Here is a 17,247-nt window from a genome sequence, read left to right on the forward strand (position 1 = left end):
TGTAAACTGAAGGAAGTGGATACCTTGTAGTTAACAGTAAATGCTTTTATTTACATTAGAAGACAATAAGAATCAACAACACAATGTAAGGCTAGACAAGGGGTCACATGTTCCATTCCCTGAACTACAGTGAGTCAATTGGGTTTGTGTAATGAACCAGCAGCTTTCATGGTTATTTTTTCTGGTCACAGAGCAATTTTGCAATCTGACATGACATACAATGAATTGAAGGGCACGGGATGGCTTAGAATGTTAATCACATTCTACATGATAAAGTCCGAATAAGCCTTCGGCTTCTGTATTAATTGATAACCCAACTGTTAAATTGGACCTATTATCACAGAATTAAGAAGGTTCAGAGATATACATACTAGCACTTAATATACCTCAGTGGTTAGCACTGCTGCCTCACAGTGCCCGGGATTCAGATTCGATTCTAGCCTTGGGCAACTGTCTGTGTGGAGTTTGCACATTCTCCCTGTGTCTGCATGGGTTTCCTCCAAGTGCTTCAGTTTTCTCCCACAGTCCAAAGATACGCAGGTTAGGTGGACTGGCTGTGCTAAATTGTCCATAGTGTTCAGGGATGTGTAGGTTAGGTGAATTAGACATGGGAAATGCAGGGTTACAAGGGTGGGTGTGGATGGACGTGGATGGATGTTCTTTGGAGAGTCAGTGTGGACTCAGTGGCCTGCCTCCATGTTGTAGGGATTCTACAAAGAAACATTCTATAAAAAGAATTATAATGTGCATCTTACCTGGACAATCATTGGACGCTGAAGGAAGATCTCAGCAGGGAAATCCTGCATTATGACATCTTGCAGAAGTTCACAGGTATTGCGAACTAAGGTGTGATTACTGCTTTTCAGAGAGCTGTTCAAAAATAAGCAACATGTTTAAAACCTCTTCGCTTTTCCACACAACATATTCTGAGGTTAGGCAGATAATCCATGAAACACATACATTAGAATACTGTCATGAAAGCTGAAATCCAATTTTTTTCAAAAATAGTGTTGGAATTTGGAAGGCTGATTTTGTTGAAGTTTTCATCTTGCAGTCATTCGGACAATTTGCAGGAGCACAAACAAGGAAACAAAAGCTAGCATTTATGCTGCATGAGGGGAGAGAACTGATTGGTTAGCAAATAGACTCTGACTGGTAGAACCATTAGCTAGTGCATTCTCCATGTCAATCATGACTGATAATTGACAACCTGGCTGTGTTTAAATTTTAAACCACGCAGGTTGACTACAACTTCACAGAACAGTATTCTGACCAATGAGCCAACAAATCGCTAGCACTGACTATGTCTAGTCCACACAAGTACAATGCATGTAAATGGTCTTTCTAACGACAAAGAACAAAAACCTATATACTGTAGCTTCCAGTACACACGTGCATCACACTGAGGCCAAGTGACAACACTAAATTAATTCCATATACATTCAGTATTACCCAGAAAATATTGTCAAACTGCTAATTCACATTTAATATTAGGTACAGTGTTGTGAATTTTGGAAGTATAGGCTAGTTAGGAAACGGTCAGTACATTCTTTCTTGCAACCAACTGAAGAGACATGCTGTTTGATATCTTTGGGATGAATAGCCTACATATGTGGCATCGCAGCAGGAGTGGCATTCACAAAGTCAGAGTTTGAAAGCATAGGAAGAGATCCACCAGCCCGTCATGTCTGCACCTGACATTGAGCATCTATTCATTCTAGTCCTATTTTGCAGCACTCAGGCCATGTCCTTGTATGCCAAGGCATTTCACGTGATTGCCTAAATACTTCTTAAATATTCGGATGGTTCCTACCTCTACCACCTTCAATGAGGTAGAGATACCAGTTACTCTCTGGGTGAAAACTGCCTCTTATAACCATCCAAATCATCTGCCCTTTACCTCTAAACTATGCCCCTTGGTTACTCATCCCTCTGCTAAGGATGTGGATAGGAAAATTTCTGATCTTTTCCCCGCATAATTTTGAGCATCCAAATCAGATTCTTAACCCCCACCTCCAAGTCCTATACAGCTTTCTCTACTCTAAGGAAAGCAATCTTCAGCTTATCTAGTTTCTCTTCACAGCGGAAATGATCCAGCCAAGCAACATCCCTGTTGAACCTCCTTTGCACCCTATCTAGTGCAATCATATTCTTCCTTGTGCAGTGATCAGAACTGCAAACCAGGGAAATCACATTAATCATTTGCCTTAACAGCAACTTTCTGTTTCACTTTTGTTGTTACTGTATCATAGCAGTGTGAAACAGCTAGCTTCACTTCTTGCTCAAACTTTTAAGATACATTGACCTTCCTGGTAATGGAAGGTAGTAGGCAATTTTCAGGACCAAGAGTGGCTGATTTAGAATATTGCATATCTACCTCAAGCCTATCTTTACTGGTCAATATACACATTCAGATTGCTACAAATCAACGTGCTAAAAGACAGACTTTATCAGCAATCTCCTAAATAATGCCCAAGCCAATTGTGCATTACACAAGCTTGATGCTGAAATATGGTATATCAAAGCCATCCTGCCAAATAATACCCACCCTGATCAGAATTTCCTCAGTATTTCTCTCATAGAAGGCCCCAAGACCTCTTTGAAATGTTGCAGGTTTCAGCGGAGCTTGAAAATACGTTCAAGCCAGCAAGGAACAGCAATACCACTCAGAGTTCATCACAACAAAATAAGTAACAGATAATAGTGGTGCAGAAGAGGTGAGCTAATTAGGAATGGCTAAACCAATAGGTGCATCCAACCTAAATTATGCAGTTTAAATGGAATACAGTATTTCTTTCAGAAGGCATTTTCCAAAATGTATACAAGTGAGTAGTTTCCTTTTAATTCACAATTTTGAATTCTTATTTTTAAAGTGAGGCTAATACAAAGCTATTTTTAAAAAAAAGTGTTATTTCAATCACACCATTCTGGATCACCAATGCATTTAAATGATTCCTATGTGAATGGAATTACAGAGCTATAAATTATATGAATTACATGACTACTAGGTACCACAGTACAAGCCCAGGTAATTTGTTTGATGTGCAGCATGTTAATAGTTCACACTCTCTTATACAGAAACATAAATAAGCAATGTTCATTTTCTTACCAGGATTGCAAAACAGCTTTTTAATTAAGTTTAGGCTAAGGTTATTTATTTTTCCAATGTCATCCATACAATCAAACTTACTACAACATACCTTTCATTTGATGAAAGAACATGCCTATCTGTCACAGTAAGTGTCAACCAAGGAAAGGTGGAATACTTCAAGCATTTCGCTGTTTCATTGCCTAATAGCAAAAAACAAAAATCTTGAAACTGGACTGCAAAATCAATTGCAAAATAACCATATGCTTTAATTTATAGTTAATGTCAATGACATATTCAATGCTTTGGAGACAGAAAGTACCCTCTCAACCAATACTTCAAAACATAAAATCATTCAGTGAAATGGCTCCTTCATAGTTTTGTTATTTCTACATTGTTTTGTTTAAGACCTAGGAATTGTAATTTCCATCTTAGCATTGTCAACTGCATTACTAACATACACACAGATTTGTAAGATAATAGAGAAAGAAACTGAAAGTGTCTTATTTCCGTAACTAATAATAGAGATGTGTGGCCAAACTGTTAGAACAAATACAAGTATATCAAATTGCAATAATTTATAACAAGAGAAAAGGATGCTCATTGGTTGGCAAGTTGAATCTGATTGGCCCAGGCATTGTCGTGGAAAAAGGAATGGAGAACAGTGAGCTCCCTAACTCCTTGGAAATGTAATTCAAAACAGGCATAAGACATGAACATATTCCTTTGAGAGAATAGGGCTCTACTTATTTCTAGCGAATGTGCATGACCCACGATAGTTTGAAATTCAGCAAATCAAAACACTTCAACAATATAAGACAACAAAATGTGAGGCTGGATGAACACAGCAGGCCAAGCAGCATCTCAGGAGCACAAAAACTGACGTTTCAGGCCTAGACCCTTGGTGAAGGGTCTAGGCCCAAAACGTCAGCTTTTGTGCTCCTGAGATGCTGCTTGGCCTGCTGTGTTCATCCAGCCTCACATTTTTTTGTCTTGGATTCTCCAGCATCTGCAGTTCCCATTATCTCTGATACCACTTCAACAATATGATTGTTTTCACAATATTTTGGTTTCTGTTCCTTCCACCTGAGGTGCAGTTATCTTTTCAGATTTGAAAGGTATTATATGCATTTTGTGTTCTCAAAGAACATTATACCAATACATGAAAGAGGGCTCCTAACAATATTCAATCAGAAACAGATTTTCTTAAAAACTTCGAGACAATACTAAAACTCTTGCACTCTAGTTAATGAACAGGTGTCATTTCTTTGCTTAAATCTACGACACGGGTGTTGAAAGTACAGCAAAAAGGAACTGTCAACTGCTCAGGGAATTTTTCTCTATAAAACAAAATGGGTGTATATCATATGACTGGCAAATGTCAATAAAATAACTTGAAATGGGGGCCTATATGTGCAATGTAACTCTAATCACATTTTGACCTCAAAAAAGGTTTAATTTGGTAATGACCAATAACTCAGTCACTTTATGCATGAGCATATGCCGACTTTGACTTTTTCAGTAGTTTCTGCACTTTCTGCTTTTTAACTAAAACAATAGTACCTTATTGAAGGTTAAAGTAGATCACAATGTTGGGATTTCTTTTTAACAAGAATTATATCCGAAAGTATATCAAGCCCATAGGTTCAGGCCAACTCACCAACAGCTTTCTGAGGGAAAATTCTGCTTTGTTGTGTTTGACTGCAGCTGCTTCTCTGAAAGTAACCAAGTATTTCTTCTTCGAATGTTACAGGAGGTATAGCTGTAGAAATGTTTTTCAAAGTTTGTTTTAACACATTCAATACTACCTTCATGTCATAGATAGATACTACATCGAACATCACATATACATTTCAAACCGGAACTTTTATTGTTCTACAAAGCCACAAGATGAAACACCTAAATCTTTCCCACAGGAGGTAATTTGACAAAGGCAGACTAACAATTATGGAAAAGGGGCATATTTTTATTTATAGCATCAAATTTTAGTCAACAAATGATTTTGATGCAATAGAAGATATATTTCTTCCACTTTCTTTGCAGTTGGTTACTGCAATTCTAAATGCAAATCCAACCATCAGTAAAATATATAAAATGGTGGATATTATCTGTGTGGACAAGACCCAATAAAATGTGCCTCTGCATGCAATTAATGGAGTGCTATTACAAATGGGCACATTTTTATTGCATGAAAATTTACTTTGAAGGTAAAATAGGTCCTACTTATTAACAATGAGCTTCTAATATTCATCTACTCCTGAAATGTTCCACAGAAGATCTTTATGCCACCTCCAGTGGAGGATTATGGTGAATTACAAGATGCAAAGATGAATTATCCAGTTACCCATTTACTAGTGAAGTCTCATCAAGTATTATTCTCAGTCATAGAGGCGTACAGCACAGAAATAGACCCTTCGGTCCATCTCGGCCATACCAACCAGCTATCCTAAATTAATCTAGTCCCATTTACCAGCATTTGACCCATAACCCTCTTCCTATGCATATATCCATCCAGATGCCTTTTAACGTTGTATTTGTACCAGCCTCCACCACTTCCTCTGGCAACTCATTTCAAACATGCACCACCCTCTTACCCTCTCACCTTAAAGTTATGCCATCTAGTTTTGGACTCCCTACTCTAGGGAAAAGACTCAGATCATTCAACCTATCCATGCCACTCACCCTTCAGCCTCTGACTCTCCAGGGAAAACAGTCCCAGCCTATTTAGTCTCTCCCTACAGCTCAAATCCTCCAAAGATGGCAGCATCCTGTTAAATATTTTCTGAAATTTTTTTGAGTTTAGTAACATCTTTCCTATAGTAGGAAGACCAGAATTGAATGCAATATTCCAAAAGTGGCCTAACCAATGTCCTGTACACGAACAACATGACCTCCCAACTCCTACACTCAATGCACTGATCAATAAAGGTGTGTACACCAAACTTCTCCTTCACTACCCTGTCATCATGCATAAAATTTCTTTTTGACTTTTCTCCCCACCAGAAGCAAGTATCGAATCAATGAATTTAGACTGTTCAGAGAGGCCGGGATAGTACAAAGCAAAATTGGATGGGGTGTAGTTTGGTCATTATTCTTCTAAAAGTGTTTTTTTTCCACACCCTCGAGAATAGGTTCCAAAATGTTATCATCTACTGACATTAGGCTAACTAGTGTATAATTACCAATTTTCTCCCTCTGTCTTTTTTAAAGGAGTGGGATAATATTTGGCACTCTCCAATTTGCTGGGATTGTTCCAGAATCCACAGAATATTGGAAGATGACAACTAACACATCAAGTATTTCGATGACCATATGCTTTAATTCCCTGGAATGTAGATTATCAGCTTTCAGTCCTATTAATGTCTCCAGCTTTTTTTGTTACTAGAGCTAATTGCTTTCAATCCCTGCTTCCTGGAAGATGCTCACTTCCCTAGCACTTGTCATTGAATGCCCATGGCCCAACAAGTCCACACTGACCTGCCAAAGACCATCCCACACAGCCCCAGACCCCCTACCCTTTCCCCGTAACCCTGCATTTCCCATGACTAACCTACCTAATCTACAGATCCCTGAACATTTTGAGCAATTTAGCATGGCAAATACATCCAGGGTGTACATCTTTGGACTGTGGGAGGAAACCAGAGCACATGGAGGAAACCTATGCAGACACAAGGAGAATGTCCAAACTCCACATAAACAGTGGCCCAAAGGTGGCATTAAACCCAGGTGTCTGGTGCTGTGACGCAGCAGCATTAATCACTGAGCAACTGAACTATCCCACTTTTGGTCAGTTCTTCTGTGAAAATAAAACAAAGGTACTTTCATTGTTTAATTGTTCTGCCATTAACTTACTCCAAATTATCAATTCTCTCATTTGTCTTTCCTAATCTATTTTCCTTTTACTGTGATTATAGAACTACTTTGTCTGCTTTTTACTATGCTTACCCTCTTAATCAATCTCTGGACCCTCCTTAGCTCCTTTGCACGTCTGGTTCATGTTCTCACACAAGTAGCCAATGTAGCAATTGATACAACAGAGTGATTTGATAGCCATTTCAGAGGGTAGTTGAGAGTCAACCATATTGCTTTGGTCTGGATTCATATGTTGGCCATACTAGGTGAGGATGGAAGTTTCCTTCCCTAAAGGACATTAGTGAACCAAATGGGTATTTTCCAATGATCAACAACAATTTCAAGGACATCAGTAGAAAGTTAATTCCAATTTTTATTTACATTGAATTGAAACTTCAACCAGGTCTCCAGAATATCAGCTGAGTTTCTGGATTAATAGTCGACCAATAATACCACTAGACCATCATCTCCCCATTGTTTAATGAGAGAATACTTTGGAAAGTGAAGAACTTTAAGTGCTGTTACAGCAGTGACTGAACCACTGAACTCTAGGAAGGATATAAAGGCTAAATAAAAATAAAACAAAAGAACAGCAGATGCTGTAAAACAGGAACAAAAACAGAAGTTAGTGGAAAAGCTCAGGTCTGGCAGCATCTGTGACGAAAAACAGAACTGTTCTGAGCAAGGGTGACTGGATCTAAAACATTATCTCTGATTTGTCTTCACAGGTGCTGCCAGACCTGCTGAACTTTTCCAGCAACTCCTGTTTTTGTTCTTATATATAAAGATCAAACTGAATTTTTAAAAATCTTGTTCAGTTACAACATTCTTTTCAACTCCAAGTTCATGAGGAAACAAACTCTTGCAGAAAGCCAACTCCGCAAGAAATTTCTATTTTAGCTTCCATTTCCCACCAGCAGTTTTTACATTTTATGTCTTGATTTAATTATTTTTCTCAGAGGTTACCATGGTTTACTTGTAAGTTAAATTTTGTGTACTGAAAGGATATTATACTTAAAGCCCTTTCAAAGTCCTTCCTTACCAATTATATTCTTTTATTCACAGCCTCGTGATATTTTCATGGAACCTTCTTAAGTGTCACAGCAAGGAAGTATTACATGAATAGTTCATACACATGACAATAAAAAAATACTCCACACCTATTCACAGTTTTAAAAGCAAGCTATATGGCAAAACAATAGACTGTATTCTCCTAATATCACAGCACATAGGTTTAACATCAGAATTGTTCAGGTTACCTTTATTATCAGAGGATTTCAGAGGTTGTGACTGATAGGCAATAGGTGGCACATCAACAATTGTATCTGGCAGTTTGAACAGATCATCCATAACTTCATCAATGCACGCTTGTAACTTTGGCTCCACATTGGATCGCAGCTGTGCTAGAAATTCTAAAGCTCCAATTTCTCGAAATAATTGGGCAACTGAAGAATGCTTTAAAATGATTTTAAAAAAAACTTAATTTACTACGCACTTTTTACTCTTCTTCATTTTATAATTGTAGGCTAACTTGACATTAAGAGCATGTTCCAAAATTCTACAATGAAAAATAAGCAATACTGACCCTTTAAGAACTTTATTATTACTCTGGCCTAGATTTTTTGGCAGTAATGGCAGGAGACTCAACCACCTAGTTAGTGGTTTTGTTGCTAGATTATTAATCCAGAGATGCAGGTAACACTCGGAGCACCAGCATTTGAAATCAACCATAGTAGATAGTGGAATTTCAAAACAATAAAAATTTGACGATAACTCTGAAATCATTGCTGATTATCAGGAAAAACCCATTCTGGTTCAGTGATACCTTTTCAGTAAACAAGTCAGCCATCCTTATCTGGTCTGGCCTACATGTGACCCAAAACCTACAGCAATGTGGTGGACTCTCAAATGCCCTATGGCCAATTAGGGATGGGCAATAGGTGTTCACCTAAACAGCGAAACCCACGTCCCATGAATGAATAAAAAACAGCCAGGATTTGGTGTCATTACTCCTGTGAAATAGTCAGAAATATTTGGAATCTGTATGTGCACAGAATTCCAGCAGTTGCTGTCATTTATTCTACATTACTTCAGAAAGTGCAGTGGTGAGGTAACCCCAGTCCCAGGCTACAATTGTTGAACTAATAAGAACTTTCATTTTAACAACACTGTAAAAATGTAAAAATCCATGAAAAAGATGTAACTGGGTTTTTAAGGACATACTAACTTTTAATTAGTGCTGGACATCATCATTAATCTCAAATGGTTAATTTTGCACTTGTGGTATATGAACCTTGTGGCTCTATTTGCATGCCCTTAAAAAAAATTAAAAAATTTAAAAAATTTAAAAATTAAAAGAAAGGGAAAAAAAAGAGTTCTCCTTGTGCCTCACCCTCCATAAAAAAAATTGTATACTTTGCTATCGCATGGCCTGCAATACCTGTTGATGCAGCTGGCAATCACCCTAAGCATTTATAATGAAGATTCTTTGCAATGGTTTTGGAAAATAATCAGAGTTTACTTTCACAGAAATCTCAGTCATAACAGCTAAGCGCAGGAACTTCACAATATGTAGCTTGACACTGTACAGATTGCCAGGATTCTCTCACTTGTCTCATTATTCATTAACACTATTTTGGTTATAAAGATCATTGGCAAATGTAAAAAAAAAACTAAACCAATATTCATTCTACATTTCAAAACTAAACTAGAATTATTTCTCTAATACACAAAAATATAATGTGCAGAAGATGATGCTCTGCAAATAACTCACCTTTACAAAGCGATTACACAGTGTGAGTACTTCTTCTTGCATTGGAACAGTTGGAAAGTTGAACCATTCCAGAAGTCGAATGAAAAGACTTTTTTCTTGAGCCAGATCAACAACAGATATCAAACCATGATCAATTTTACACAAAATATTCTTCAGCGCTCGAACTCTAATTTCCACAAGCTGGTGACCTAGAGGAAAAGCAAAGTAAAAGTTTAGTCCACTTGACATTCAAATTCCTTCAAATTTTCATTTTTATGCTGTAGCAGTATGGTCAATGTGAGACTTTTCTCCACTCGCTGCATTTCATAGTATGAACAATGCTAGACTGGAGAATAATGAAGGATCTGTTCAGTTATTGCCAGTGATTCAATAACCAAACGACCATCACATTACAGATCCTAATACAAGACACAACTAACCACAAATAAAAGAACAAAAGCGACACATTGCAAGATGGTACTCCAAAATGTAGGTGATAAAAACATATGCCAAATCAAATGACGAGAACTAATGGGAAAATAGATTCGACAAAACTTCAATTTATGAAGTTTCCACATGATCAGATGTAGCTTCAACTACGAATTAACCACAACTGTGGATCCAGATTATCCCAGTCTTCACTAATGTTCAGCGATACTCTTCACCTCAGAGCATGATTAATCCAAAGAAGCTTGGCACATAATCATGTGATAGTTATTTTCAGGCCAAAGTGTACTGTTGTCAATGGTGTCACGATCCCCACTAATAACTTTTTTTAAAAAGACACTCGAATTCCCAGTGGCTGACACAAATAAATGTTTATCATCCCCATTTGCCCTTGAGAAAGTGGTGGCCAACTGACTCTTTGAACTTTTGCAGCCCATTCGACGTAGGTACACCCACACTGATATGAGGGAGAGAGTTCCAGAACTTTGACACAGCTACAGTAAAGGAATGGCAGCACATTTTCAAGTCAGGATGGCAGAGGAGAGGAAGTCAAAGGCAGTGGTGTTCCTGTGTATCTGCTGCTCTTGTCCAAATTGATGGCCATTGTTATGGGTTTGGAAGGTACAGTCCAAGGAGCCTTTGTGCAATTCCTGCATTACATCTTGTAAATGGGTGCACTGCTGCTCAGCAGCAGTGGATATTTGTGGATGTGGTAACAATCAAGTGAGTTTTGGCCTGAATGATGTCAAGCTTGGCTATTGAAGGTGCTATGCACTTATCCAGGCAGTTGGGCAGTCAGACCCAGACTCCTGACTTGGTCCTTGTAAATGATGGAAAGGCTTTGACACAGCTAGAAGAGGAGTTATTCACTGCAGTATTCTTAATCTCTAACTTACTCTTGTAGCCATAGTATTTATGACTAGTCCAGATCAGTTTTGGTCAATCATAATCAAAGGATGTTGATTACTTCATATGTAATGTTGATTACTTCATATGTAACGAAGCTCCAGAGAATCTTGATAATATAAAGAGTGGAGGAATTTTGGTTCAATGTTACACTGCACTACTTTTACAAGGGAACAAAATAATCTTTTGTTCTCCTAGCTTCCAATAGGCATTCTCCTCCCCAGTTCATTGAAGGTCTGAAATAATTTCTCTGTCTTCTGAAAATTCCTGGACTGATTTTAAGCAGAATGACATTCTCCAGTGGCACCATCTTTAGGCTATGCCAGGGTGAATAATCCCATGTTTTTAAATTACCACATGTTCAATCAGGAAACAAGCTCCCACCAACATCCTACGTGGTGGTTAATAGAAACCAGTCTTTAGTTTCCCCCCTGCCCTGCTGCTTAACGCAGCTGCAATGTTTCTCTGCAGGACTTTCCTACCTCCATGGTGCAAATTTAGGGTTTTGATTATTAAAACATACACACGCTGTATCAAATTTCAGAATCATAGTACCTGTTGATGCAGCAGTGCTCTGCACAGCAAGTTGGATTAGTTCCCTCTTGGTGCAGGAGAGAGCAAGTGATTAATACTGTACATTTATAGAGCACCTTCAATTTGGTGAATTTCATGTATCTCTAACACTAGAAAGGGCCAAAGAGTAGAAGAACAGAAGCAGAAGTGAACAAAGTGAAAATTGAAGATTTGGGCTTTCAGGAGGCTTTCGAAATTAGAAAACTGCACCAAGGTTAAAGAGGGGTGGTTGAAACAGCAAACGTGGATGTTTGAAGACAAAATGGTGGAAGGCATCCACAAGTGACAAGGAAAGTAAGATTGAAGAAAACAAAGTGCAAGAAAGGTAAAGGAAACTGCAGAGGTAAAATGAGATACAGCAGTGGGAATTTGTGAAATTAGACAAGCATTCTGAACTCAGCACATGGAGGGAAACTAGACAGTTCTGGAAAGATGTACTTAAGAAAAATGAAACAACGCAAGTGAGAAAAGCATTTCAAAAGATTTGAAAGAAAGCAAAGAAGTAAAGCTTGTAGCTAATGCAGTGTATATATGTAGTATGGAGGCAGAATGATTACAAGTAACACTGAAATTGGACAGCCCAAACAACAAGCAGGTTATGTTGTTTGAAGGATAGCTCAGGGTCAAACAACACATCAAGCAAGTAGGCAAAATAACTGGAAAAAGGGAACAATTTTATTTTAGTTGCAACCAAAATAATGGAAAATAAATTCAATCAAATTAAAAGAGCTAAAGTTAGAAGTAAATCCTGTTAAAAAGCGTCAGTCAGCAAGCCTGAAGAAGTGTATAAAATAGCATATATAACCCTTTAGAAGTCAGTCGATAAACAGTAAATTACCAAAATACATTAATGTACTCTAAAACTGTATTTTCAGAACTGCACATCAGAATTTATGATAGCGATAAAATGAAACAATATTCAAATTTATTCTGAAAGGTGTCCATGTAACTCATCGCATTATAATGATATATTCAAACAGTAGTGTTACAACACCATTCCTTGCAAGGGAATGGGGCTGCAGTTCAAAGAGATGGGTCAAACACAATGCTGTTCCAAACATCAACTACCAGCATAAGAGGGGCAAACTTAAAAGCTGAATTTTCTTCTCTTGCCAATCTTGAAATGAGTAATGATGAAACGTTCAATGCAGAGGCCGAGACAGGATAGCTCAGTGAGGAAATTTTTACACAATGTGGGAGCACGGGGCAGAATGATGATTCTGCATGCAATGTCTCTGAAAAGGCACTATCAATCAATCTTGGCATTTAATAGCATCACTAATGAATCCAGCACTGCCTACATGCTGTGAGTTACCATAGTGCAGTTCAACTTCTGGACAATCTGTATAAATATTGTTGCTCCACAGCACGTTTGAAGCCAGGAATCATGCAGCAAATAACTCAATTCCTGACTCCTAAAAGCTAATTACGAGACATGAGTCAAGATAGAATGAAGGCAGCTCTGACAACTCTCAAAAGCCTTATACCATCCTGCTCAAACCAATCTACTTGAGAAGCACCATTTCCATAAACATCTATTTCCTCCACAGTGACACATGTAAATGAATCAAACTGCTTGTTTCTAAGTTGCTCTGCAGAAAATTAACCAAAGCTCCTGAAACAAAACTCCAAAAAGCCAAGACCAACAGAGAGGACTACACTTATGACTACTTTAAAAAAAAGTGAGAATAACCCAAAAAACCCTGAAGTGCCAATTTTCCACCTACACTGGCCCTAAACCCCACCTCTTCCTCCGCTACATTGCTGACGGAATCAGCGCCACCTCATGCTCCCAAGAGGAGATCGAACATTTCTTCCATTTCACCAACACCTTCCACCCCAACTTTAAGTTCACCTGGACCATCTCCACCACATCACTTACCTTCCTGGACCTTTCCGTCTCCATCTTAGGCAACCACCTACAAAGTGTTGTCCATTTTAAGCCCACCGACTCCCACAGCTACCTGGAATACACCTCCTCCCACCCACCTTGCTGCAAAAATTCCAGCCCCTATTCCCAATTCCTTCGCCTCCGCCGCATCTGCCCCCAGGATGAGGCATTCCACTCTGACACATCCCAGATGTCCTCGTTCTTCAAGGGCCGCAACTTCTCCCTCCTCGCATTCGAGAATGCCCTCAAATGGGTATCCCACATTTCGTGCACCTCATCCCTCACACCCCGCCCTCAATAACCGCCAAAAGAGAATCCCCCAAGTCGTCACATACCAGCCCACCAACCTACGGATACAACACATTATCCTCCGACACTTCCGCCATCTACAATCTGACTGCACCACTAAAGACAGTTTTCCAACCCCACCCTTGTCTGCCTTCCGGAGAGACCACTGTCTCCGGGAATTCCTTGTCCTCTCCACAATCCCCTCCAGTCCCATCACACCCAGCGTTTTCCCCTGCAACCACACCACCTCCATCACCCCCATCCCAGGCCCCAAGATGACTTTCCACATCAAGCAGATGTTCACGTGCACTTCCACCAATGTGGTATACTGCATCCGATGTACACAGTGTGGCTTCCCCTACATTGAGGAAACCAAGCAGATACTTGCCCCAAACACCACCTCTTCCTCCGGTACATTGATGACTGTATCGGCGCCGCCTCTTGCTCCCCAGGGGAGCTCGAACAGTTCATCCACTTCACCAACACCTTCCACCCCAACCTTCAGTTCACCTGGGCCATCTCCAGCACATCCCTCACTTTCCCCCCACAGTGATCAAGAACGCCCTTGACCGCGTCTCCGGTATTTCCCGAAACACATCCCTCACACCCCGCCCCCGCCACAACCGCCCTAAGAGGATCCCCCTCGTTCTCACACACCACCCTACCAACCTCCGGATACAACGCATTATCCTCTGACACTTCCGCCATTTACAATCCGACCCCACCACCCAAAACATTTTTCCATCCCCACCCCTGTCTGCTTTCCGGAGAGACCACTCTCTCCGTGACTCCCTTGTTCGCTCCACACTGCCCTCCAACCCCACCACACCCGGCACCTTCCCCTGCAACCGCAGGAAATGCTACACTTGTCCCCACACCTCCTCCCTCACCCCTATCCCAGGCCCCAAGATGACATTCCACATTCAGCAGAGGTTCACCTGCACATCTGCCAATGTGGTATACTGCATCACTGTACCCGGTGCGGCTTCCTCTACATTGGGGAAACCAAGCGGAGGCTTGGGGACCGCTTTGCAGAACACCTCCGCTCAGTTCGCAACAAACAACTGCACCTCCCAGTCGCAAACCATTTCCACTCCCCCTCCCATTCTCTAGATGACATGTCCATCATGGGCCTCCTGCACTGCCACAATGATGCTACCCGAAGGTTGCAGGAACAGCAACTCATATTCCGCCTGGGAACCATGCAGCCATATGGTATCAATGTGGACTTCACCAGTTTCAAAATCTCCCCTTCCTCTACTGCATCCCTAAACCAGCCCAGTTCGTCCCCTCCCCCCACTGCACCACACAACCAGCCCAGCTCTTCCCCCCCACCCACTGCATCCCAAAACCAGTCCAACCTGTCTCTGCCTCCCTAACCGGTTCTTCCTCTCACCCATCCCTTCCTCCCACCCCAAGCCACACCCCCATCTACCTACTAACCTCATCCCACCTCCTTGACCTGTCCGTCTTCCCTGGACTGACCTATCCCCTCCCTACCTCCCCACCTATCTTCTTTACTCTCCATCTTCGGTCCGCCTCCCCCTCTCTCCCTATTTATTCCAGTTCCCTCTCCCCATCGCCCTCTCTGATGATGGGTCTAGGCCCGAAACGTCAGCTTTTGTGCTCCTGAGATGCTGCTTGGCCTGCTGTGTTCATCCAGCCTCACATTTTATTATCTTGGAATTCTCCAGCATCTGCAGTTCCCATTATCTCAGATACTTGAGGACCACTTTGCAGAACACCTATGCTCGGTTTGCAGTAAACAACTGCACCTCCCAGTCGCAAACTATTTCAACTTTCCCTCCCATTCCTTAGACATGTCCATCCTGGACCTCCTGCAGTGCCATAACGATGCCACCCGTAGATTTCAGGAACAGCAACTCATATTCTGCTTGGAAACCCTGCAGCCCAATGGTATCAATATGGATTTCACCAGCGTCAAAATCTCCCCTCCACCCACTGTATCCCAAAACCAGCCCAGCTTGTCCCCGCCTCCCTAACCTGTTCTTCTTCTCACCTATCCCCACCCTCCCACCTCCATTCTCCACCTACTAACTTCATCCCGCCTCCTTGACCTGTCCCTCCTCCCCAGACTGACCTATACCCTCCCCACCTATCTTCTCCTCTGACCATCTTCAGTCCGCCTCCCCCTCTCCCCATCCCCCCATCCCCCTTTTCTGATAAAGGGTCTAGGCCCAAAACATCAGCTTTTGTGCTCCTGAGATGCTGCTTGGCCTGCTGTGTTCATTCAGCTTCACACTTTGTTATCTTGGATTCTGCAGCATCTGCAGTTCCCATTATCTCCGATCCCCATTCCAGCCAGTCGCTATTTTTGGATCTATCAGGACAAGTCCATAGAACGGTATCTGCCCCGTTTCGGGCCGTTCTCTACCTAATTTCTTGATAAGTACTGACAACTCCATCGCCGGCCCAACTGTCCGAATTCTCGAACGTTGTCAGTTTAACGGTCGCGCGGAATCCGATGGTGTATGCAGTCCGGGTCCAGATCCGGCTCTGAAAAGGGTCCGGGCGGAAAACCGACCACAGTTAGCTGTCTGCTGTAGGATAAGCTAATGCTGATCGTCATACAACGAATAAAATCGAACGTACAGAAGGATATGAATGCTTTCCTATAATCAGTGGATTAAAGAGTTTATGATGGTGATTAAGATAAAAATCTGACCGACTGCATTCTGAGAACTGCAGTTCGTACCAATACGGAACTGCGCTTGCATTGCAGTCCGCATGCGCAGCTGATACCGGGATTCAGCAGATGGATAGCGGTTGGCTGTGACATAACAAGGTGTAGAGCTGGATGAACACAGCAGGCCAAGAAGCATCAGAGGCGCAGGAAAAGTGGTGTTTTAGGTCTAGACTCTTCTTCAGAAATTTCAAGCGGCTCTACAGCTTGTTATCTCATTCTCCTAGCATCTGCAGTTCCTACTATCTCTAGCGGTTAGATGTGTCTGCAAAGTGACGGCTGGGGTTTCGGCGGGGCCTGAATGTGTACACGTGATCTGGTTTTTGCTGGAGGGACAAGCGTCTAGGGGCGGGACTAATGCTTATTAATTGGCAGTGTCTGGAAACGAGAACGGGGGCGGATTGGAAAGAATTATTATTTTTACATACTGAATAAAAACCGAAAGAACTGCAGATGCTGTAAATCAGAAAGAAAAATAGAAATTGCTGGAAAAGTTCAGTAGGTCTGGGAGCATCTGTTGCGAGTTAACGTTTCAGGTCCGGTGACCCTTCCTCAGAGGTGATGCTAACGAGGAACATGTTGCTTCATACGCAGATTATGGGAGTTAAGAACGAACAATTTGTGTAATAGCAGATTGTGTGATAACAAGAGGCCTGGCTTGTCGAGGTTGTGACGTCGAGGCGCCTGTGTTGGACTGAGGTGGACAAGATCAAATATCACAGGACACCAGTTTATAGTCCGACAGG

The 17,247-nt window shown here is 41.2% G+C and overlaps 1 protein-coding gene across 3 annotated transcripts in view; it reads right to left on the minus strand.

The window, feature by feature from the left end:
• rttn (rotatin) overlaps nt 1-16,534 on the minus strand; it is a 317,909-nt gene extending 301,375 nt beyond the window's left edge. For all 3 annotated transcript variants that reach the window (XM_059646005.1, XM_059646006.1, XM_048529420.2), the window contains exons 1-6: nt 16,193-16,534; nt 9,714-9,901; nt 8,200-8,395; nt 4,749-4,850; nt 3,201-3,291; nt 756-870 (exon numbers count right to left, since the gene is read on the minus strand). In XM_059646005.1, coding sequence (XP_059501988.1) covers nt 756-870; nt 3,201-3,291; nt 4,749-4,850; nt 8,200-8,395; nt 9,714-9,901; nt 16,193-16,223 — 723 coding nt within the window. In that variant the 5' untranslated portion in view covers nt 16,224-16,534. The remainder of the gene's footprint in view (nt 1-755; nt 871-3,200; nt 3,292-4,748; nt 4,851-8,199; nt 8,396-9,713; nt 9,902-16,192) is intronic.
• Nucleotides 16,535-17,247: the final 713 nt, after the last annotated feature.

Source organism: Stegostoma tigrinum, chromosome 5 (genome assembly GCF_030684315.1).
Source record: "Stegostoma tigrinum isolate sSteTig4 chromosome 5, sSteTig4.hap1, whole genome shotgun sequence".
NCBI lineage: Eukaryota > Metazoa > Chordata > Chondrichthyes > Orectolobiformes > Stegostomatidae > Stegostoma > Stegostoma tigrinum.